General features: G+C 38.0%; 1 protein-coding gene across 2 annotated transcripts in view; it reads right to left on the bottom strand.

Moving 5' to 3' along the window:
* The window catches only part of ANKIB1 (ankyrin repeat and IBR domain containing 1), a 94,635-nt gene that overhangs the window by 27,993 nt on the left and 40,084 nt on the right, over window positions 1-26,558 (bottom strand). For both annotated transcript variants that reach the window (XM_031052373.2, XM_031052372.2), the window contains exons 3-5: window positions 11,524-11,824; window positions 8,975-9,157; window positions 1,655-1,772 (exon numbers count right to left, since the gene is read on the bottom strand). In XM_031052373.2, coding sequence (XP_030908233.2) covers window positions 1,655-1,772; window positions 8,975-9,157; window positions 11,524-11,824 — 602 coding nt within the window. The remainder of the gene's footprint in view (window positions 1-1,654; window positions 1,773-8,974; window positions 9,158-11,523; window positions 11,825-26,558) is intronic.

Raw genomic sequence — 26,558 nt, 5'->3', positions numbered from 1 at the left:
TACAGCTACAGGCAAAACAGTTGACTTTCTCAAGACTTGCAAATTGTCTCTGCTTTTTTCTCCATACTGGCCAACTGCATTAAGTTACCGCTACATCACTAGGGCAACACCAGCAGAATGACCTTTCCAGCACAGACTGGTTTCTTCTCAACTTTCAGTCCCTGCTTGCTAGATGCTGGCAGACATTTCTCCACAGTTTCCATCGACCTTGCTGCTTTTGGAATTAACCATAGACTGTGCTGCGAGTTTGAACAGCATTGCCATCATTTTCCTCTTCAAAGTGTCTGCATAGGTTACACAATCTGTCTACCAACTTAGTCAAATGCTTGGTAATATACTCAGCCTTAATGAGAGTATTTTGAGAATCAAAAATAGCATTCAAATATTGAACACATTATAAATACGTTATAAAAATAAACAAATAATCAGTGTTAAAGCAGTGTTAAAAAAACATATATGCAAAGACTGTGCCTTAAATATCATCAGAGTGGCACAAGTTCACACTGACTTAATGTTAAAAGAAACACAAATACCAACTATTAACAGTAATGTAAAAAGAGGTAAGTTTCAGGTACCATACATCCTTGTGAAAGTCTTTCAAATGTTGTGGGTATAAAATAATGTTTTCCTACTTCACTTTTCCCTCTCCCTTTTATTTTAACAAGGAGAGCACAAAAATAATAATGTATGAAAGCTTAACCCAGCAATACAGTGATGAGCATGCAAACCATTAGCTGCCTGAGTAGTTCCTTGGCATACAGTAACAATGTAGATGCTTCAGTAAGCGTAAGTTTTGAATCACTGAATCAAAGCCTAAAAAGCTTCCACTGGGTTTCAGAGATACTTTTGTCTGGAGTGAACACACTGAGTTCAGTATATCCCCATTCTGACAACCTTAGTTTAAATTACATGACAAGAGCACAGACTGATTTCAGTGAAATTAAACTACTCACAGACAAACACATGGAAAAGTATATCCTGTGTTAAAAAGAGTAACTACAAAAATCCTTCAAAGGACATACACTTGCACTTTTAACCCCAAGACAATTTCCAACCATTTATTACAATGGTCAGACTGCTTTCATTGCAACAAATAAATAAATAAATAAAAAATTTATCCAGTTTTATACACAAATATATAGAGGCAGAAAACCAACTGTCTTACAAAAACAGGTACAATGAATTTGACTTTTTTGACATATAAAAACATAGAAGATCTACTTCTGTCTCTCTCCAGGATATGAAAACTATTTCTCCACACTGCTTAAGTTAAAATGCCTTCCATTATAATTCCTAGTTTGAATCACTTTCCTATGAGCTTCCCTTTCTGCCTCAGTGCTTTCTGACATACTGCAGCTATACTTCTTTCTGAAGTACGGTGTGAAACAGGAAAGTTCTGTTTCTCCACACTGCTAAAGTTAGAATGTCTTCCATTATAACCCCTAGTCTGAATCACTTTCCTGTCAGCTCCCCTGTCTGCCTTTATTTTCTTGACAGACTGCAGCTGTACTTCTTTCTGAAGTACTGTGTGAGCTGCTTCCTGGTATTTGATTAATCATTACTTGTTGCTTACTTGAAAATAAAAAGTACATATACAACTGCAATTTCAATTTTGCAGAAAACAATTTCTTTAGCTTTTAAGATTTTGGATTACCATGTGCCCGAAGTAAAGCTTCTGCAGTAAAGAGCGGGGCTTGGAGCATGTCAGCGGATTCCACGATCAGCATATCCTTAAGCCTTCGCAGGTCCTGAAGTCTTAGTCCCTCATATGGCTTTGAGGAGAAGAAGAAGAAAGACAATTTATGTCTAGCAGTATTTTCCAGTTAGTCTGTAATGCCATATTAAAATGAAAACATTCAAAGCACTGTTACTGACCATCATCCCAGCTGTGAGGTAATATGTGACAAAATTTATTCATTATGCAGATCAAGGAGCACGCAAAGCTATACTGAAACACAGCCATTTTGCATTATTTATAGTATGATCTTTGTACATGCAAAATCTAAAAGACAGGATAACTCTGGAGTTCTCCATTTTAGTTGGAGGCCATGTTCAAATGACAAACTACCCTAATGTTGACTCTCATTCTCTCTCTCAAAAAGTGCTAGATTTTCAAAGAATCCAGCTGAATTTTGAAGGAATTGGTATGAAAACGCATGACTAGGTTTAACTAACGATTTCAGGAGAGAGCAAAAGAAAGGACAGGTTAACATACGCTGCATATAGATTATCTGACTCTAAATTTATGTATTAACTGAGACCCAGTAACTTTGAATTGATCTGGAGGAGGTACATTGAGATATTAGATAGCAAGAAGAGATACTTTTGTTAATAGAATCAGGTAGGGGCCTTTTGAGGCAATATCCACACTCACAGAAGCAGAGACTAGGATATGAAAAGGATAGATGAGACATGCAGTTAGAGGTTCACAGAAACAGAAAATGGTCAAGGTTGGAAGGGTCATTTTGGTCAAACTTTTGCTCAAGCAGGGTCCTTTAAAGCCAGCTGCCCAGGACCGTGTCTTGAAGATACTGGGGAGTCACTATATACAAAGATGTTAAAACTCTTTTTGAGAAGCAACTGTCAACTCTGATAACCCTACACAGAACAGATCAGTTGCCTTCCTGGTCTGGGGCTCCATCCCTTTATTACCGCATTAGAAAAAGGTCAAATCAGAAAGACAAAAAGACAGAAATTTTAGGATTCTGAATTGGCTCCAACCAAGGTACCAGAAATGCATACACATATTTTGCAGACTCCTTTCTAAAACTAAGAAAAGAAGGACATGAAAGCAAGTAATATATTTGTTAAGTGTTACACAGATAAAATGCCCAAAAGGTAGGAAGAGAAAAACAAGTGGGAGTATATATATGTCCATCTGTAATGGACACAGAAAGGGTATGTGAAAAAATTACTCTTACGTCCACTGATTTTATTTATATAAAGGATAGCTAACAAAAGATGTAAAGCATTTGATAGAAAACGGGTATGTGTTCAGGACTAATCAGGAACCTGGCCACCAAGTGCCAAGTGACTTCACCAATTTGGAAATTACACAGGTTATCATAATAGATAACCACAGCTAAGAGCACACACCATTATTATTTACCATCTGTATTTTCATTTAATGTAGAACATAGTCCAGGACTCTCCAATACTAGGTAATATGCACACATATGCCTGCATATGTACATAGATGGACATGAAGCAAGAGACTGGTTCTGTCCTTGTAAGTTTACAATCTAAGTAAAGGCCAATGTGCACATAACCCTTTGAGGAGAACAAGCAGAAAGCAGAAGAGATGGATACCCTGGGCTTTTATGTGATTTTGGATTTTTGAGATACCTACTCCAAAAACTTAACATGCTTCCTTCATTGTAGATATCATAACAAACTCTATTAAATGCAACTAAAAATTTAACTAACTCCCTCAGAGACCTCTTCCATTATGTAGTCAGTAAAAATCCAGGAACTTCTCTATATTAGAAACTTTGTGATTGGCAGGAGTAGAGGTGCTATGGCTTTGCTGCTTTGGGTCTTTGTCCTTTTTGAGAATGAACAAAAAGCAGAAGAGAAATGGACTGTGAGTGCCCTGACCTTCATCTTGATTGTCCAAGCTCAGGGAGTTTCTCTATGTCCTTCCATTGCTGATCATGCATGACTCACTAAAGGACAATCTGAACGTTAATGGCTTGCACTGAAATAAATCTGGGCCACTTGATTCACAGCATGCTGGAATTTGGCTGACCTACTTAATTTCTTACAAAAGAGATCATTTATAAAAACATGTCAGAGAGACAGGGACACAAACAGCTGGGTGCCTGCATGATTATAATTGTGCAAATATACTGCAAAAGTGGAAGCAAAGACTAAATTGTCTTGACTGAATCTGAACTGCATTTTGAATTGCAATTGTAAAACAAGTAGCTTTGTCAGCACAACAGTACTCAATTCTTGGAACACTACACGTATCATAAAAATAAATGTCTTTTCTGTTAAACCTGCAACATATATGCATATCTTAGGCCCTAGTATTTTATTCTGAAATGCAGATAAGCTTAAAATTATACTTAATTGACTGGTTCTAGGTCCAACACTGGCAAGTATCTCCTGTGAGAAGCAGACTATTATATTATCTCAGCTGGAGCACTTCACACAACCCAGCAGGGATTTCTGGATACTGTGGTTTTAAAGAATCCTAATTTTATCTTTTTAATTAATGAGGAAACTACTTCTCAAGAATGTGTTTGAAACTTCAGACATTTCTTTCATAAAATGATACATGAGCCCACAGAAGAAGCTGAAAGAAAGGAAATTTTAAACTGGCACCATCCAGCAGCTTAATCTGAAGATTAAGACTTAAATCCAGAATGAAGGCTTTATACAATGAGAACACTTAAAAATGTTAATGTGTAGAAGTCTTGTAGAGACTTATGAAGACACAGTGTTTAGTTATAAGGATGTATATAATTTTTGTAATACCATAGGTTTAACTGCCTCAAACACTGATGACTTATCTCTGCGCTGCCATACAGTGTAAAGGATTTTGATTACAGCTTATGATGCTCATTTACGGAGGAGCTTTTTATTGATATTTCCTCTGAAAAAGGCATTGTTCAATATTAGCATCATTTAATTATATAATGATTTTGGAATATACTATATGAGTTACTAATTTAATGCACTGCTGAGCTTCTCATTACAGATTTCAGCACTTTGGTATTCTCAAGAGCCCTTCATTTTAACTATTCTCTTCTTAAGCTTTTACCACTAATGTTTAGACATCATAAATTATATAACTATTTTTCTCATGGAAATACTTTAATATGTAAGCTGATTAACAATTAATTTCAAACTATTATTATTTTTTTCACTTGTAAAGCACCATTAAAATAGCCATGGCAAAGTAACTCTTTACTACAGTGATGACTATATAATTAAATGGTGTCACATATACTTCATGTAAATATCCTCCTTTATGGGTGGAGTTCTATTGTTAATGAAGTCTTACATTAAAAAAAAAATCTATACTCCATTTAACTCACTCAAGCGTGTCTGCATTATATGTACATGCCTTAACCACCTGTAGTCCCTTTCTCTCTTTTCACTTAATACACCATTCTCTATCTGTAGAGACAAAGCACATTTTAAGCATTTTAGATAACTCTTTGTATTTATATTTACATTATATGTATATTTATATAATATCAATACTGGAACTGACGAAAACTGTTCCAACTACTATACATTCAATAAATCGTTCACTAGCAGTGTATTTCTACAGTATTCAGTGGCACATGTGTAAAATTAAGGAAGACATATACTTTGCTATTGCACAATGTATTTCACTGAATCTGACTGAGAGACAAATCTGTCCTGGATGATCTGCACTGAAGTACTGCTCATTCCCAGGTGTTTCTTAAGTAAGCTTAAAACATGGCATGATGTGTTTGAAGTGAAGGTGTCTGTTACCTTCCAGGGATACATCAATAAGACAAATATGCTGCCATGGCAGAATAAACAGCAAATTAAAAGACTGTGCAAATAAAACAACAAAAATCTATAAAAGCAGTTTAAAAATACAGTCTTATTATTTAGTGTAATTTCAGTTAAATTAAAAAGATAAATATAAACACAGATTTTATATAACAATTTTTTTTTGAGATTTTTCATCAACAAAGTAAGAGAATCGAGACAAGAAAAAAGTCATCCTAGATATTCTCCTGGCTTGTTTTCTAGTACTCTAATACTGCCAACGTATCAAATGGATTCTGTTGCTACAACTAACGTTGTGTTAAGAGAGTTACACTTTATGCTCCATTCTTAAATTACTTAGCATTTCCATTTTATACAGGGAAATACAGATTATGTGTATGTTTTTACATCACTTTCCTTTCAAACTGCATTTTCTGGAAACACTCAACAGTCTTGTTTGTGTTTTGAAATTATTAGGGCCTGTCTGCTAACCATTCAACTGCAGTCTCTAATCTGATCAGTAAAAAAGTCGGAGGTGAGCTAAACCCAAAATAAAACAGAAATGCTGCTTTAAAAATATGCTTCGGGAAGCACTGTAGTAAAATAAGATTTTAAAAGGCCAGGTAACTTTCTAATGGAAACAGATTTTATTCAGAAACCCTCTGGAAGGAGTAAACTGAAGTGCTGGAAGATGGACATCCCTGTTCTGTTGGGCTCTGAAGCCTACTCAGCAACCTGTATTTCTTGATAGCTTGAGAGTCTCTGTAACCAAAGAAAGGTTTGTGCAAGTTATTTTTTTCACTACTCACAAGTGTTTCAATTGCACTGGTGTAATGCCCTGGTAATATTTCAATGGAAGAACAAAATGAATTGCTTCTCAGCATCAGAAACAACTCTTTGTTATTACTCTACACACACTTAATTCAACGACATTGCACAGAGCACTCCAAAAATGTTTTGCTCTGTATGAAAAGGAGGATTATTTTCTGCTGTAAACATGGCAGGTCTGCAAGGTGACGTACTGGGTACTATCATTCTGGATACTATTGTGCATATCATAAACATTGGAGTTAAGCCTGTTTGGCTGTTTTGACTGGTAAATAACCCTAACTCATTGTTTTCAAATGTTTTATCTTTTCCTCTAACTTCCATACAAGAGATGAAATGACTTTGAAAATGCATTTCTTGGTGTTCTAAAATTTTTTAAATTCTTTAGGATTTATTTTTTTTATGTTTTGGAAGGATGTTAAAGGGCATTTCCAAACAATTACAATCTAAATACCATGTTAAACAAGCATTTTGCACACTCACTTCCCTCAGTGTTAAGTATTTTTCAAAAATCAAACTGAGAAAAAAAACTAGAGGACTATCTTTGAGTGGCACATTTTGGTGAAGAATATGTGTTCTGCGGAAGACTTCTGGATCCCATCTCATGCCACACTAAGATAACAGCTGGAGGTTATTGCCACTGCCAGTGCTAAGCGCAGCTTTCACTGCCATCCCAGACATTTGTTAACAGACCTGGAGGATAAGGACATGTAGTCATCTGCATTGCAGTTCAGTGCTAGTCTTTCCAAGGGCTGTTCTTTTTCAACTGTTTTTGACCAATCTGAGAGCTAACATTGAAAAATTAACTTCCCCTGGCTACATGTTCTTGGAATCTCTTGTGCCAGCACTTGTGCTCTTACAGTTACATGGGAAGTTAGAGAACTTATCCCACTGACAAGTCGCAAAGAAAGAGGGGAAGGAAAAAAAAAGGAAGGGAGCACACAAATAGAGGATTGTTTTGTGTGAAGCCCCAAGACCACCAATCAGTGTACCAAATCCCAGGCTGACATTTTTTGGCTTGTGAATCTTTAGAGTACGTGGGAAAGCTGCCCTGGTATGTTGGATGGATCTAGGTCTGCAGACCTGCCTGTATTTCAGTTCTCACACTCAACAACTTTGCTAAAAACAAGTCAAATGAGGAACAGAACTGTATCTTTGAACAGTCTCAGTGAAGTGACCCCAAATTAACATAATCACCTTTTACTCGAGTCCCTTGTAACTATCAGATCTTTAAGCTGATATTGCTCTATGTATCTACCTGAAACAGCAATGGGACATTATTTTCTCTTGCAGAAAAGCCTGTTCAAGTAGTTTTTGATTTGCTCCACCCATATTTGTAAGTTAATTCTCTGAGCTGTGCTGGTGTATAGGCCACAAAGAAGTGGAAAACTCCAACTGTGGCAGGAAACTGAAGCAGACTTTACAAGTGGTTTTGCCAACAGAGAAAATATAATTACAAACTATACTCTTGCAACAATTTGGGTGACTCAATATAGGAATATTGAGAGAAACTAAAATGAGTTAATTACATTTGCTGTTTCAATGTACAATTCAAGTATATTAAAACTCATTTCAAAACCTCTCATCTAGGAATAAAAAATTTAATTAAGCTTGTTTATATTTGAATTTATTTAAGAAAATTAGTCAGAAAATTAACTGAACAGTACAAAGACTTTCTTACTGCCAAGTAAAGGTGACCATGTGTGGCATTTTTCAGGGAAACAGTAAATGTGATCTAAGCCTACTCATATCTAAATATGAATTAACTCTCTTTTAAGCCTTGTTAGGTCGTAAGAGGGCTTAGCTAGTAAAAGGCAAGGCCATGCTACTTTTTAAAGGAGTAACCATACAGAAATCTATTATCCTTTAATTTACACAGAAGTATTTAGTAGTATTCACTGAATCACAGGATATATGTATATATTCTTGTTTAGAAAGTTAGTTGATTAAAATCTGATAATGGATGGGGGAAGGAACTTTTGCTCAGAATCATTTCAGTCAAATTATCCTTACCAAATCACAGCCTTTTGTGAGGCATGCCAGAAGTCAGGTAGATTTGTGTCAGTGAATTGTCTCTCTCTTTCAAAAACTGATGTCAGAATAACACCACCTGTTATCACCTGATTTTTATTCAAGCTCTGGAATGCAGCAGCTTTAAGCATCATGTTATAAAATAAGAAAATAAATGCACTGTTTTGAAATCCTCCACTACTCAGCTGTTTTTTGGTGACATGCAACCCTGTCTTAGTCTGGGAAGATCCACCAGAACATTTCCCCTATTCTATCCAACAGATTTTCTCCTGCTTTCATTTTTATCCAGAAAGGTATCTTAAGAAATATGTAAAAAAATCTTTATTTTAGAGAAACTGTTTCCCAGCTTACTGCCCCCATTGTACTTTCTATAGCCTCACAGTCTATAACACTTTCAAGACAGTCCATGTAATTAAGTGTATGAATAAAACCTGTCTTTGGTTTTGTCAATGTATTTGTTATATTCTCTGAGCTTAACTTGAAAGCTGTAAGACCTGTGCTAAAATCAAATGGTTTACAAATACATAGTACAATGTATTTCAGCACCCACTGAAATACTCTGCAGAATTTTGTCACAATGCAACTGCTACAAAAAAAAAAAAGAAGTGTAAAATAGCCTGAATTTAAAGTATTCTCTGACCTCTTTTTTGTCTAAAGCAGCATATTCAGCTTCAATGCTTTCAGCTTCAGGATCACGTGAAAATACCATTCGAGATTCCAGGTTAAGAGCCAGCTCTTTGTGGTGTTGTTTCTCTGCACAGTCACATGGGGTATCTTTATTTTCATTTTCTGCAAACAAATCTCCACCATGTTTTACTAGAAGCTGAAAAGTAAAACAGCAAAGCAAACAGTTATTAATTACAAACTCTAGTAATATCCTGAAAAAAAGACATGTCAGCTAAGAGAACAAAAAAGCATATGAGCACGGAAAACTGAAAGATGAGACAAATACAACAGCAATGGTCTTTGGGAAACAGATTCTCTATTGTTATTAAATAAATTACTACTTGATTTCATACATAATTATACCTATAGCCACAACAATTCCATTGAACCACAAAATCTCAGAAACACGTTACAAGGCAACCCTGTACAGTTGTCTCTGTTAAGTTTTAAAGACTAAAATTCTGCGCTACTGATACAGTCAGTGCTTCATAGAAACTGAGGGGCCTGAGGTTCTCAAGCACCTGGCAAGACAGGCAGAGACACCTTTAAATCTTCTTTGTATGAGGGTATAACTTAACCATTTTTCTCAACATAGCCACAATAAAGAAGGCTCTGAATATTTTCTGAGCAGTGTGCCATGTGCATAACAACTCAGAATAAATAATTTTAAATCATCGCACAGTAGATCTGTCAACGTGTTTGTAAAGTAGGTGGCTGGACAAAGTGCTAAAGCAATCTCAAATAACATAAGCCAGAAAAGTAAAATGAATTGTTGGAATCTAGATTCTTTATGGATGTATCATACCTGCTTTATGAAGGACACAAAAGCAAGCCTGTTTCAAACTGAAGTTTCAGCACAAAAGGTTCTATAAAATCCAATAAACCAAATACTAATATAAATACACAGAACCATGGTACTTGTTCATGAGTCCTAATGGAACACATGTATGAAAATGCTGAACTATTTATTATAATAAAGAATCATAGAACGGTTTGGGTTGGAAAGAACCTTGAAGATCATCTAATTCCAAAATGCCCTTCTATTGGCAGGGACACCTTCCAGTAGACCATGTTGCTTAAAGCTCCATCCAACCTGGCCTTGGAGCACTGCCAGGGATGGGGCAGCCACAGCTTCTGTGCCAGTGTCTCACCACCCTCACAGTAACGAACTTCTTCCTCATATCTAATCTAAATCTCCCCTCTTTCAGTCTAAAGCCACAACTCCTTGTCTCTGTCACCACATGCTTCCACAAAAAGCCCCTCTCCAGATTTCTGGTATGCTTCTTTAAGGTACTGGAAGGAGGCTTTAATGTCACCCCAGAGCCTTCTCTTCTCCAGGCTGAACAACCCCAACTCTCTCAGCCTGTCTTCATTGAGAGGTCTCTCTGATCATCTTCGTGGCCCGGACTTGCTCCAACAGATCCACATCTGTCTTATGCTGGGGTCCTCAAAGCTGAACACAGTACTTATTGCTTCAATCTGTCATTAAGATGAGAAGGTGGCAAAAGTAACACCAATATTAAAATAGCCCCAGAAAACACTGTGAGAGCAGGGAGAGTGTCAGCTTTTACTGCGGAGAAAGGTCACTACTTAAGTCCCACAGGCGCTGAGATCTGTTTAAAATATACAGAAGTTATCTAGAAAAGCAGGTGAATGATTAGGTAATAAACTTTGTTGATGATATTTGTTAATGAGTGAAATGTAGTCTCAATAAACATGAAGTTATACACATAGGAAAAGTAATCATTGCTATATATAGAAATGCTGAACTCTGAATTGTTACCACTCAAAATACAAATCTTGATGTTATAATAGCCAGACTTATGAAAATGTTAGCTGTTTTTAAAAAAATGTTAAGAGGTCTGTTCTTGTGTTCTTTAAATTAAATTACTGGCACAGTTAAGTACTAGTCCTCATTACTTGGTAGAGTTTAAAAATAAATTTGATGAGAGACCTTCAAAGTCATTATGATTCCCAGTTACTCATTACTAGCTACTACTTTCACAAACATTAATGTAATTTTTAATTTGTGAAAAAGGTAATTATAAGTATGTTAGCACAGATGCACGGTATCTTCTAAGAAAGCTGAGCACTGTAAGTTAAAGACATCAAACCTTTTCTTGATGCACAGACAGCGTTCCCTAGTCTCAGCTACAGAGCAGAAAAAAAGGAGCTCTACTGTTCCCTCAGGAAGATATTTCACTTCTCTTTACATATATAGATATGCCTATGCTTACCTTTAAAGCTTTTTCTTCAGTGTTACAGTCTTGTAATTATTTCCATTTTTATAACCCTACATGAGTCTTCATGCTGAGGAATTTCTGCCATGAAGTTAATACATACATAATCTATTTTTTCATTGTCTCTACAGTGTATGTTTTGGGCCATTTATCTTTGTAATTTTTCAAATTAATGAAAAATAGAATTAAAAAATCAGATTTTTCCCCAAAACAGCTTTGTAGAACACTGCATGTCATTTACTAATAGCAGTATAACGATTTGCGATTATGTATGAACTTTTACCTCAACACAGGTTTTCATCCCTGAGGCAGCAGCATAGTGCAAAGGTGTATTTTTTTTGTTATCAACAGCATCAATGGCTGCTCGTTCATATTGTCCTTCATCCAGCTTTGCTCCCTTCCATTTCAGGATCATTTGCAGACAATCTGCTCTTCTGCAGTCATCTTCTGAGGGTCGTGTCAGGCGAGGATGAAGAGCTCCTTCTGAGATCATGATCTGAGGTCCCATACACAGTAAGTGCATAGATGTCTCGTTGTGCACATTCCGTTTATTTGGGTTACCATCTCTAACAAAAAGGAAAGTTCTGCAAGTGGTGGTAAAATAGAAGAAAAATAATTAGCACACAATTCTATTAATTTCCTTGAAGAGGGAAGGGTCTATGACAGCCCTCTTCTTCTTGCCAAGAGTTTGACATTAGTGCTAAACATTCTTAATAGATAATTACTACTGGATAGCTCTCCTCTTAGGAGTCAAGAGCGAAGATCTAGATGAATTACTGAAATATCATTAAGGATCATATATAACTGTCAGTCAGTTGGTGGCACAAATTTTAGTTGGCAAAGTTTATTCTACAGTTCTGTGTTGTACTGCAATAAATGTTATTAAGCCACAAGATTGATGAAACAGACATTTTCTTTTTTTCTACTCTATGACCCGAATAGCAGTGCATTCGGTAGTTTAGAAAATAGATAATGCCAGAGCGACTTCTAAAAATTCATTCTCCTTTCCCGTATCTTCAGTCAGATGTCAATGCAGAACTCATTACTTCTAGAAAATGTATTAAATACTTTTCCTGCTAGCACTGCATGCATTAAGGAAAGACTTCCTTTGCTTTCTCACTCTAGAATATATGGAAATACAAAGTAATGCAAACCTTCCCACATACAGATGACAGACACTAGCAAGAATTTATGTCTTCTCTTGAATGCTTCAGAGGTAGTTCAAAGTTGACAATAAACTATGCCAGCAAAAAGAATCAGCTTAGGAATTAAAGGAAAACAACAGACTGATTCCTGGGATGACAACACTGATTCTTGACAGCTCCTGAGACAATGCAGCTCTCTGCTGCTTCTTGCCAACAAAGAATTATAGAAGTTACCATCCAGTTCTGAAATGGAAGAACTGAGACATATCACACATGTCATGTGAATCCAAACTGGCTATAGCCTTTTGAGGTATACTAAAAGAATGTTTTTCTTAAGGGAGAGTGAATAGTAGGAAATGGCAGAGAACACCATTTCTTTGTGGGACTGGAGTCAGAGGTGGCAACAATGAAAAAATGCCAGATGACAGTAGGAAAGGTGATAGCAGGCTAAATCAGAAGCATGGCACATACTTCGAAGAAGTCACTGCAGAAATACTTGCACTGTTCCCATAAGACTCCTGACACATAAACCCTGCAGAAGTCACTGTTCATCTCCTCCCCAGGCTGTTCCCTGACTCCAAACAGCTTAAGGTATGAAAGAAACAGTTATTCTGGAATGCTCATTAAGTCAATACAGGAGACCAGCTTCCACCCTCCCTGCCCTCACCCCTAAGACTAAGTTTCAATCACTTCCAGTTTAAAACAGGCATCTCAGCCACCTGAAGGCAGGCACTGCCCAAATATAAAATCAGACCATATTGCTCTTGGTGAACAGCACAGAGCAGAACTTGGTAACCAAATTAGCAAAAGACAATGTTATTTACCTCAGTTATTCCCCCTGCTCCAGTTACAAGTCTAAATGCCACCTCCCTTTGTCCCTGATTACATCCCACCAGGCACTACATGGTACGCTCTTCTCTCTCTCAGAGATCTCCCATGCTTTGTACAGGACAAAGAATAATCCTGAAACTATTTTATTAATAAAGGAAGAGGCTACACAGTGTGGGTGTGGAATTTCCCTTTTGGAAATTATTGGAAACAGACTGGACAAGTATTTCAGTAGAAAAACTTTTGCACAGCTGATCTGATCCTGTGATGGATGGAAGGATGTCTTGATGATAGCCGTTTGGCCAGCTGCATTTCTGTCCTTTCTTCCCTCTGAGAATCTCCGAACAGTTTGAGCTTAAAATGAAACTTATTACTAAAATACTGTTCTTTTAAATAAGTGACAACAAAGTATTCAGAGGAAGAGAAAAAACCAAACCAGTCTCCTCTGTGCTGCCCTATTTTGGCAGCCAAAATGTTCCTTAGAGAAATCTCCTTCATTCCATGATAGCTGACATGATAGATGCATTTGTTAGGAAATATGAATATGCCAAAATTCAGATTAAAGACCTTGCCAAAAAACTGACAGCACATTTTGTTTGCTTGGGTTTTTAATGTTTTCAGAGGAAAGGGATTTAGCAAAACAGGCAAAATGCTTCACAGCCAATTACATTAAATGGTAAGACTAACCAGTATCAAACACTATCAAATATGAATTTGCTTGAAATAAGCTTTACATAGTATGAAACTAGGAATAAAAAGAAAGGAGGGGAAATAAAGTGAAAAAGAAGAGAGAGACAAAAGGAAGGGAAGAGGCTGGGAGGGAGGGAGGGAGGGAGGCAGGAAAGCAGGCAGGCAGGCAGGAAGGAAAGAACTCTTGGGAGCTAGGAAATTAATTCTACAGAGGCACTTAGATATGAGAATGCTAGATGCCTTAGGTATGAGGGTTTGCAGGTACCCACTGAAAAACCTGGATATAGAAAACACAAGGCTAAACCTAAGTCATTTTGGTCTCTGTGAGATGTAACTTTGGAGACTGACTAAAATCTGAGTTTCTCTATTTTTACAATAAAATCTGATTTATGGTATTCCAGTATCTTTTATTCTGTTTACTCCCTTTCACAACTTGATTCAATTTAATTTGTTATGTTTTTACTTGAAGCAAATATCACCCCTAACTTAGCCTTCAATGCAACTGTAAACTGCAGTATGCACAGAAAAATGTAAAATTCTTAATTTTTTCAATTCAGAGTCCTCAAGTAAAGAATAAATAAAGGTTCTTTATTTCATTATTTCTTCCCTCCCCTACCCACAGCATTTACTGTCCATGTGTTTCCTGATGTTTCATCCTCAAATTCTTGCATCTTCCTTAAGAAAAAAAGAAACAACAGTAGAGATCACAGCACTGGGAAGAGCTAGTGGCTAAAGGTTGTGAAAGACTTCATGTGTGGCTCTTTTTTCAGTAGTTTTTAAAACTAAATAACACTGATGACCAAGCCAGAAGGCCTAGTTTTACCTGATATTTGTAAAGGTAGAAGACATCTGGTACTTTCACTGTGGAATGAATAGAGAACAGTGAGCAATAAAGAAGGGAGCAGATCCCTTCACCAGTCACTACGGAGGACTGTGGTATGGTAGCAAAAGTGCCAGCTTTTCGAATGCAGAAGCATTCAGCAGGAATCCCTGAGGACCCACAGCTGAGGAAGTATTGAGATTAAAGGCTTCCACTGGCACAATGGGATAAATAGCAGCAAGCTCACTGTACAAAGCTAACAGAAAAAATTCAGTATTGCAAACAGGGTGGACTTTGCCTTTCACATCAAGTGCCTGAACTCGATTTTAAAGTTTGTACTTAGACTGTATAACATGGTTGTGCTAATTATAGATCTGCATATCTGGAATGTCAGGAGAGTCCTTTGGGTATTTGTTAACCACTTCTTTTCCTCACACTTCAAGCTGCTTTATATTTGATATACTGATTCCTGCTTCCTCTGCAGAGTAAAATGTTGCTTTACAATTCAGTGGAGAACTGTCTGTGGTTTCTGTACGACACTGAACGAGGGCTTGAGCTTTTTTAATTTCAAGACGACCTTCACTGTCTCCTCCAAAACTAGATGAAGTTTCTCTAGTATCTTTAGCTACCTAATCATCACCTCCTAGACTTAATAATATTACAATGTATGCTACTGTTTTCAATATTTAGCTCTTTATCATCAGTGGAATTCCATGTTGTAGTATTTTAAAGCATGTGATTCCCTCCTGAATCAGATTACAATGCATATGATTTCAGAATAGCACAATGTTTTTTTTCGTGACCTGTAAAAGCCATAAATCAAACACCTGGTATAACAAAGCAGTACTTTACTCACAAACAAAAATATAAATAACCCTGGCTAACATAACAGCAAGGTTAACTGAATTATATCAGTTAAAGAGAACATCCTGCCTATATTCATCTCCTTAACTTTACTTTTTGAAAAGCCTTACTATATTTTTCCCAACAACTCAATTGAAATTCTCTCTAATAATCCCAAGGTACAGGGATTGCATCCCTATTTGACTGACTGTATGTTGTACCCTATTAGTTTTCTATTACTAAGATTTATGTAGGTTTATAGAAGAAACTTTGCAGAAGACATAAATGCTTAATGGATACAAATGCTTTCCAATAGCTCAAAGTAGGTATTTCATCTTATCTGGTACAGTTCAGTGATGAGATGGTCTGCCCTAGGCTGAAATTCTGTGCATAAAAGTAGAATTTGAAGGCTGTCTAACTAGTACCCCTTTCTAAACTCTGAATTTTTCTTGGAAGGGTTAACCAATGTTTAAAAGGTAGATTTATTAGTGAGCAACTATTAGTAAAACCTGTTTTAAGAAGCTATGTGTACCTTAATCTAAAATGAGAAGTGCCTATGTCCTGCCTGTTTGCAGATTCTCTGTTATTAAACAAATAGAAAGGCACTTTTCTCTATAAACCAAACGAAGAAATGTTCCAGGATGGATTTAGATAAAACATCATTGTGCTTAGTATCGCTTCATAGCACAAAGAATATCCCTACTCAAATAAGTCTATAAGCAAGGTAGATTTTCAACCCCTGCAGCAGCGAGAGAAATCCTCCCTAGAAGGCTATTATATTGCCTAAGCCAAACATTTGCCCCCTCTATCACAGTTAAATGCTAAGAAATTGTCCCAACAATCTCTAAATACCTGGAAAACTTCAGAAAGAACCATATGCAAATTTTTGAGAACAATTTTGTGGCATCTGTACAGAAACACTTTTGGGCTTGGGGAAAAAACAGGTTTGATTACTTGTTCTTCTTGCCTGTCACTCAACTTCTGTGTCTCATAAATGGGTGTGACAACCACCAGAGCCAAAAAAGGCAACCAGCACCTCATTCTGAATGCATAAACAGGTTTCAAAGTGCCACACTATTACCCCATTTTAACTCCTTCATCTCTTCCAGAAGAGATTAAAGAGAGTACCAGTGTAAGGGAAAATTAAGCCAACATTGAATAGCCCAGCTGAACCCATGACTTGAGGGTCAGAGATAACTAGAGTCCAAAGAAAGGGTAAATTTTACCCATTTTACATCACAAATTCACACCACTTTTATCAGAGGTATTTGGTGTGTAAAGACTTTCACACAGCAGTGCTATGGACCCCTTCAATTCGGCTCCCAACTTCAATAGGTATGAAAAGCTGAATTTTGCTTGGAAATGTACTGATAGAGTGAAAATATGCATTGCCTATGGGAAATACCACAAGGCAGCCAGACTTTACTCTAGCTGCAGTTTCCAGATTTCGCTTCAAGCTGTAGCTCTTTGCAGAATTCAAACTTGAGGTGGCAAAACATCAAAAAAGTGTTGAAAAAAGTGACAAAAAAGAAGGGGCTGTAACATTCACACATACTACTGTCTGTATTTGCAGAAAATCAGCAAGAGAGTCAAGACCACAAGGCTGTGAACTTGAATACTAAACAACTGGCACATTCCCTCACTGGGAAACTAACATCAACACGACCATTTCCTCAGGTTCTTATAAACTCTTTCCTGCTATTAGGGACATGAAACCCACCATATTTACAGTTTTCTCTTTAAATAAATGATATATGCATTATAGCTATATATATGTATACCCTTACATATCCATGCATATAAAAAAATATGAAAATGTACCTATATATAAAAATAAAACCAAAATAAAAACTAGTGTAAAATTAAATTATAAAGGTACTTCTGATAGTTGGAGACTAAAGCAAGTCTGAATCTGCTCAAAGACAGTGAAACATACTGAGTTTTGAATGCAAAGCATTTCTGTATACTATATAAATTACACATCAAATTGCACTGTTTCTTTAAGCAAGACAAGAAAGGTACTAGAAAAAGGTGAGCTGCAGCAACAAAGAAAACTAATCTGTACATGTTCCTTTTCATAACATCCCCTCTGGTCCTTGGGGTTAGATAGCCCATATGTAAGTCTAGCTTGCTATTAGGAAAGCTACACTGCAAGCTCCAGTGCAGGTATAAACCTAAAGCTCATAGTTTTCTGAGCATGAAGAGAAGTATGGGTAAACCATGAGTTACAACAACATATCCAAAAGCCAAGCCCTGTTAGCCAGTAATTTAAAAATCATATACAATGAATTAATGCATACAATTATTGAATCATTCAGATTCCAACACAGTAGGTCAATACTAATGCATTAAACCTTGAATCATTATGGTAATTACATTAACTCAAGGTACTTCTGTACTCAAACAAAACAACCACAGTGTTGCAAGTACTTGAAATCTTTTTAGTCATTACTGACAGCTCTACAGAAGTATAAGCTGGTTTAAATAATTTTGTGAAGGTATTATTATTTACCTGATGTTGAAAACCACATCTAGCAAAAGTAATTATTAATATTTTTATTCATTACATAGTGAAATAATTTCCTTTATTAGTATTTACAGGTTCTTCTCTGTTTCATTAAGATTCTCAAGCTTCTCTTACAGCCCAGGAACCTCCTACATAAAAGAAAAACATGGGCATGAGACAGTGACTATTTCTATTCTAAGATAAAGAATCTTCTTATAGATCATTGGTCACTTATCAAAGAAAAAAACAGAGACTGTTATCCTTATTTTTTGTAAGCCTTAAATTCAATTGGCCCCTTGCCTAAGAACTGTTACTACACTACCAGAATTCCCATAAACACTAGTAATACCCTGCTATAGTAAGGAACAAAGTTATACCAGTGCTGATTTGGGCTAACAGCAAAGGAAACATCTGAGTGGATGCCAATGGTACTGTCTCCACCGTTGATAGAACTCTGAGAACAGCTAATTCTTTGTCCCCAAATTTTAAGTCTTCACAGACATTTCAAGATCCCTTATGTCAAATCGTCTGCTCTGGCCTCCAATTCTGTATTTTTCCTGAACAGAAATGCCTTCCATTTGTTCTCATTCATATGACTCCTCCCAAGTACGGTACATCTGGCAAAATGGGTTAAATCAATTTCCTGAGTACTCAAACAATTTCTGCTGATTTTCAGAGAAAACCATCAATTTGATAAGCAAGTCCAGACTATGGCACATACGAATCATGTGTTTTACTTACAGCAATTGAAGGTTCAAATGGAAATCTTTGATTCTGCCAACATACACTCTTCTGGGCCTATTTCACTTATGGACTTAATGTAATGTTCAGTACAAAAATACTGCCTAGAACACAAGCACTGTCTTCACTCTCTCCTAAAGTGGCTCTAAAAAGCTTATAATCTTTTTCACTGTATTGGTCGCCCAAATAGGTTGTTTTCAAAAGACTGTAAAAGTGATTCAAGGTATGTCAGCACTGGGTCTGTGTTGTGGTTTAGGCCCAGGCAGCAACTAAATACCACTTAGTTATTTGCTCACACCCCACAGTTCCCCAGTGGGATGGGGAAGCGAATGAGAAAAAACCCCAACACTGGTGGATTGAGATAAGAACAGTTTAATACTGAAATAAAAGTAAAATATTATAATAACAATGATGATGGTGAATAAAGAGAGAGAGAGAGAGAGAAAGGAGTAAACCCCAGCCCCCCAAGAAAAAACAGCAGTGATGCACAATACAATTGCTCACTACCTGCTGACCGATACCCAGCCCAACCCGAGCAGTGACCAGTCCCTTCCAGGTAACTTCCCTCTGTTTATACGCTGGGCATGATGTGCTGTGGTATGGAATGGTCCTTTGGCTGGTTTGGGTCAGGTGCCCTGTCTCTGTGCCTAAAGCTCTCGGCTTCTTGTGCTCCTCCTCACTGGCAGAGCACAAGAGACTGAAAAATCCCTGACCAGGGTAAGCGCTACTTGGCAACAACTAAAACACTGATGTGTTATCAGCATTGTTCTCAGGCTGAAGACAAACACAGCACTGCACCAGCTACTAGGAAGAAAATTAACTGTATCCGAGCCCCAAAGCAGGGCAGTCTGTTTTAGTTCCGGACTGCCTCATATTAACATAGTAGCCCATCACCTAAAGGCACCTAAGAAAGGCCTTATACAAATACGCATCAATAAAGAACTTGCTGTTCTCTTTACTATAAAGATGCAAATAGTTTGAAAAGTTTATTTGGTTTGCTGGTTTTGTGTCAGCCAGTGTGATTAAGTATGACCTTCTACCAGTAGATACTAATCTGTGGCTTAGTACAACACAAGAAACCAAGAAGGACAATGTGCAGGAGTGGCAAAGGGATACAAGTGAATTGTGGAGCACTGATCCAAGGATAGTGTACACTAAAATTGAGGACCATAAAACTTGGTTAATCCTTACATTTCTTATACTGGAGCCCAAAAAAATCATGCTTTATATATAGTTCCTGTGCCTGTTAGGAGGAACAGAAGTACTGAAACACAGAACTAAACCACTTCTGATGCAAAAAAAAAGTATCAACAACACCCTGAAGTTATCGCTAACCAGAAAGCCACTGTATTTATTTATGAGTGACTTGAGCTTGGCCTTCCCTTGGAGAGTCAGGAATACTGTTTCCATGATCCCATGGCACTTACGGTTTTTATTTCAATATTCTGAGATTTCAAAAGAAAAAGGGCCGAGTGCCAAACTGGAAGTGGCTTCCCACTGGAGCTGGCTGCTCACCAGCAGCTTTTGTGACTAAATATCTTCTGTGATGCAAAATTAATGTGATTTTCATCTCTGCCACTGGCCTTTTCTTCTATATATTTCTTTACAGCTAGGGCCAATTCTCAAACTTGGGTGTCATCCTTCCAGCCTTCCCTCCAAATCCCTCTTTTGAACATATTTTTTTTCCAAAAGGACTATCCACATTGAATTCTCAGGGAACTATAAGACTATTATTTTCAGACTGGTTTCAGACAGTTGCCAGATGAAATAATAAGCATGAAACTACAAAGCACTATTTAAGCACAGAGCTTTGCCTTTCTGCGCATGAACAACTATCAACATACCAGCTTGTAAATCACCTAGCAGTGTATGACATCTAGTGTTGATATTATTTATGTATCAGCAATAATGATGAAATTACACAGGAAATACCAACAGGCCTTGTACCATCTCTATTCTATTTCTTAAAAACTATGAATGTATTACAGAGATTGTCTCATCTTCCTCTCTCTCTCCCTCCAGAAAAAAATCCCTTCAATCTGTATGTTACTTGATCTTTCATGACACAAGTTTTTATTTTCCTTAAATGTCTGTATGAAGTAATTTTATTAGATTTGAATTGAGAAATCTTTTTTTTTTTTTTTTTACAAAATCAAATAATCCACATTCTGTATTTTGACCAAAAGAAAACCTGAGATTATATACAGTATCACTGGATATTTTAGCTGGACATTGCATGCAGCTATAAAAGTTAATCAGTTATTTCTGAGAAATTTACTTTTTGTTACGAGAAACAGAAAGTCCCTCTGTCATTATTCTGGTAACTACTGAGCCAACAGATCTCTCTGGTAAGGAAACCACGTGTGTCTGTAACCCCAGGGTGAAGCCAAGCCATCTGACACAATGATTCAGCAGTTACCAATCAACTCGACAGAGCCACAGACTCTACCTGCCAACAGAATCAACTGAAATAAATACTCAGTCACCCTGGCTGGCAAGGACCAAAGCTGTACTGCTCTACAACTCAAAGATAATATTACTTTGCCTGCAGTAAAATGTTCACAAGGTTTCTACGAAGGAGGACAACACAGAATAAAATAATCTTTGATAACATACTGCATGAATATATCTAATCTCATCAGTCTCTAATGAAGCTATCTTACTCTGCAGTACCTGATTTCCAAGGAAAGAAAGATAAGAACAATGTGAGGAATAAGATGATCATTTTAGTAACAGTGTCTACACAGCGTCTAAATGTGCAGGGAAGAGCACTGTAACCTAAGGTTCCTGCTTTCTTAAGGGTGCAGAAAAACCCAGTATCAAGAAGCAGCAATAAATCAACACACGCAACAGCAGCACTTGTAACTGGAAAGCAAGTCTGTGTTGTGACCAATGAACTCTGTAGGCATCATATGGATTCAACTTATTAAAGTTAAAATATTCAGAAATCAGCTAGAAAAAGGTCAGTTTTAGGAGCTGAAAACAAAGCTGACTGGCATTTGAGCTCTACTTGTAAGCCAGACTGATTGATTGATGGCTTGGTTCTATGAACAAAGATTTGGGAAGGGCTTTACCCACGCTTACTACAGGCGCTATGATGACTAAAAGGGCAATGTGGGATAGGCAAATCCGGTTGGAAAGAAGGCTGCTTGGTCATTCAGGATGTTTCTGAACAAGACTGTCAGCTGCTGCGTCAATCTCAAGTGACCAGTGTCCTGAACTGCCTGCATGCGGGGTTAGCTCTGCGACTTCCGGTGCACCTTATCACCTGTAGTTTCGTCCCTTGCCTGTCACTACAGGGCTTTGCAAATGTGAATAAACCCTTCGGGCCTGGATTTTTTAGGTGAGGTACAGCATGCATGGAACTGGCCCCAACCTTTACACCTGAGGTTTATCTGCCAGGATCTAGTGAGCTTGGATGGTGACAGCAAAGTCGGCAGGTCGTAGGTTTGGTTAGAGTATCCTTCTCTTAGATGGAAGACCTTACAAGGCTAGACAAGCTCCACCTGCCTGGGTTTGAAGTCAGAGTTGTCCTTCTCCTAGGATGGTTGACTAGTGTGAAGATGGCTTGGCTTTGTGAACGAAGATTTGGGAAGGGCTTTACCCATGCTTATTACAATTCCGAACAAGACTGTTATCTCCTGGGTCAATCTTGAGCAACCAGTGTCGCAGCAACACATCAGTAGGGTAAAATGTCTAGGCAGGATTCTAACTTAAAGGCATTCAGTCATAAGCCCTGTCATGGTTTAAATCAAGCTGCACAGCTTGTGCACTCACTCCCCTCCATTGCTCCCCCAACTCCCGGAGAGTTGGGAAGGAGAATCCAAAGACTGTAGCTCCCACAGGTTGAGATAAGAACAGTTTTTAAATAAGGTGTAACACAAATCACTACTGCTACTACTACTACTACAAATAATAATGATAAAGGAAATAACAAGTGAAGAGAATACAACACCTCACCAGCCACTGACCCATAACTCACCCCACACTGCCCGACCGAGCACCGACCGGTACCTCCTCCATCCCCCCAGAGCTCCAGCCCTTCTGGGTTTCTCCCGGTTACGTCCTGGGTATGACGTGCTATGGTATGGAATACCTCTTTGGCTAGCCTGGGTCAGGTGTCCTGTTCTTCCTTCCTCCCGGCCTCCCCTCCTCCCTGGCAGAGCATGAGGCTCAGAAAGTCCTTGGACAAACCAAACATTTGAGCAGTAACTAAAAACATCGTTGCTATCAGCACCGTTCCCAGGCTGAAAGTCAAAGCACTGCTGCATCAGGTACGAAGGAGAAAAAATGACTGCAACTGCTGAACCCAGGACAAGCCCACAGATGGTAGCCTCGCACCAACGGCTCCTCAGCCAAGTGCACACATACACCAGGGGTCTGAACCTGCAGCTCCACTTGTACTGAGCAGGATTACTATTGCAACAACACATCATCAGTAGGGTAAAACTAACCTGTCTCACAACAGTCTAATTAAGATAAGCCCTACCCACTGTCTTGTATTTTGTGAGGAAGTTGTGAGGACCATCAGATAGGCCACACATCTTGGCAGTGAAGCCTGCTTTTAAATCAGATTTTGAGCCTTAGGAGAAAAACCCAAGGGTGTTAACTCAAAGGTTTGAGTTTTTCAACCTGCCTTAGCTGTACTTTAGAAGATGGTGCCCAACTGGGTGACAGCCTTTAAGAAACCTAGCAAACACTACTGCTGCTACCTCAGGTCTGCAGCTGTTCCTCTATGTGTCCCCACTGTTTTCTGTCTTTGGCAGTTTTCTCCAGTAAGGATCCAGTCACAATAAGAGCTTGCTCAATTTTAAAGGCTTCCTAATTTTATCACTCCTCCATCCTGTTATTGAGACTGGGTATCATGAAAATGAGCTTAAAAACGACTTTTTTTTATCATCCACTCACATGCTCTGCTCCTTAAGTCATGGGCATTTCAGTTCACTCGGTCTTCTTGCTTCTGTACAAAACACTCCCACAAAAGCCTGGTCAGATCATGTTCTTCATGTATTATGGCCTACATCAGATCAAAACCTCCCTTTGATATTTCATACTCCAAAGCACTTAGTAGGTGCCCAAGCTTCATAACCATATAAAATAACTAATCTGGAAAGGGTCCTGCAAAACCAAAACCCAGGTATTTTTTCAGCAGCTGAGTGGAACAACAAAACATTCGTATAAATTCAATTCAGATCCAGACACTGCACTCATCACGGACCATGAAAGTGAAACATTTAACACTATATCACAAGCAGTATCTCCCACAAACAGCATTCATGTCTGACACTGTACAACTGTGAAAGTGTTCAACTTACAGCTTTACAGGAGCTGAGAGCTCGATTTTACGAGATTTAGCATATTCTAGGATGAGATTCATTCTATCAGCACTAGAGATCTACAATGCAGAGAGCTACAGCTGATTCAGTTCTTTTAGATTTCCTTTATAATCAACTGGAAGAAACAGGCATTTCTAGCACACAATCAATTTAATGTCTTACGGTCAACTTCACAATAAAATGAATTGTGCTGTCACCTTCACTAATTATTCTGTCTAGATTTATTCCCCGGGTCTACACTGACTATAAAGAGATTCTAGCATGAATAATTCCAATGCAGACATACTTACTTTTATCAGTAAAATTAGTCTTAAAGAAAATTATATTCTAAAGATTAAATTTATCTGTGTCATCACTGATAATTAAAAGTAAGCAAGCTTTTTGTTGTTCAAAAGCAAATAATCTAGACATTCTAATAAATTATTCAGATTAACTATTATAACATTTTAAGTTATTAAAACAGTGTAGAATTATTTTGCTGTATGAAGGAAAGGGAAAATAGGTGGATAACCAGTCCACTTCTGGCTTAAATATTCACAAAGTGCTCAGACGTAGGCACATGAAGCACACAACGAGGAAAACCTATCACTGATCTAAAAAGCCTCCCAGCAAGGCTACAACACTGAAAGTCATACCACAAATATATTGTGAAAATGACAGTTTATCTAAGATTTTTTCCTTTCAACCACAAGTACTGTCCTTGTGATTTCCAGCCACACCATCTCAGCCGCCCTCTGGAAAAGCCTATTCTCTTGTATTTCATGAGTGGTTCACCAACAGCCCAATCACACTGATAGCAGTCCTTTCAAACTGAGCAGTCAGATGGTCTCAGGTGTACTTTAGACAAAAAAAAGCCTGAGGGCATCAGAGCTGCTTGATCATCTGAAAACTGCCTTTTCTAAAGAAAACAGGTTTCCTGTGTGCTCTTTCTCTGTAATAGTTTACACCAATTTCGCCAATGAAATTTAAACTATCCTCTTGAATAGGAATCTTCTGTCAAGACCTTCATTCACAGGGACTCATAATAAATGTTTATAGTGGAGTAAGACCAATGGCACATGTACAAAGCTCTCCAAACCCCTCTGAGTGCTACATATCTTTTACTACTTTTGATGTTTGAATGCTATGGAACTTTATTTTCTCACTTCCAGAAGCCTTACCTATCACCATTTATTTGTTAGCTTGCAGTGAATGGCCACATCAATATAGTTTTGTGACACAGAGATGACATTTCTGAACTAGAGCTGTTAACAACAAAGGCAAACTTCTCTTAACTTTAGCGCTGAATTTAAGCACCACCAGCAGATGTCCAGAGACTGTAGCAGAGCAGAAAATCATTGAGGAAATCACAAATTGTTTCTGCAGTATTTACAATATAGCCCAATAAAGGCAACTTGAAATGTTTAGTTCTTTGCTTCCAAAATGAGGAGTAACTTTCTCATGTTTTCTGGAGAGATTTCAAGGCATATATTTTCTTTTTGTATCTTCCTATTTTTAGTAGAAGGCCTCAGACCTTTTAGGGGTAAGCAAAGCTGCTGCAGCTCCATGTCCCCAGGTCCAGCCAGTAGAGAGGCTGGGCTGCATTCTCAGTAGACACACATGCAAACATAAATATGCAATATATATAGGTGGTGGTCCACACAGATGTATGTGGACAGAAACACTCAGCACTCACATGACCTCGAACAACACTGGTAGCCTTATTCTAGGCAAGCAGGATGAAGGTCTGCTACTGGGAAAAATATGCATATAAAGAATGTTCTTCCTGTAACTGGAAACGTTTTTCCTGTTTTTTTCCTTTAGAACTGGCCTTGGATGCTGTTTATCCTGTAGCTGGTGCTGGATGAACTGGACCTTCTAGTTACCTTGCACACTGATGTACTGCAGATCCTCAGTAACTGGCCTTAGACACTACCAGTACCTCACCCCTGGATTCTCTCACCTCCAGTTGCCTCAAACAGGCCTTCTGGCTGACCTGTGGAACTAATACTGATCTGAAACATGGCTCTCAGGCCACTTCTGCCACTCACTGGCTAGGCCAGCTTGATGTTCACCAGACATTACATGTCAATATATGTACTAACATGCATGCAGTTTGGTCTCCAGCTGCTGGCATCCAAGGCTCAGAGGCCACTCTATCATGAGATGCCTACTTCAGCTGCTGGTACTTAAACTTCCATACACAAATATGCACACAGAATAGTTCCATCACCTGAGAAAATAGTTAAATGAGAAGGACAGACTGTGGTGACCAGGCATGGTCAGATAAACATGATGGTATAACAAGCCATCCATTTCCAGGTCACTAGCCCCTTTTAGTGCCTGCTGTACTATCCTAAGCATAATCCTTAAACCACCTTCATCTCTGTGGTGGGTTGACCATCAATGGCTGCCAAGTGCCCACTCAGC

The sequence above is a fragment of the Melopsittacus undulatus genome, chromosome 1 (genome assembly GCF_012275295.1).
Source record: "Melopsittacus undulatus isolate bMelUnd1 chromosome 1, bMelUnd1.mat.Z, whole genome shotgun sequence".
NCBI classification, from domain to species: Eukaryota; Metazoa; Chordata; class Aves; order Psittaciformes; family Psittaculidae; genus Melopsittacus; species Melopsittacus undulatus.
This window is presented reverse-complemented; position numbering and strand designations above follow the sequence as displayed.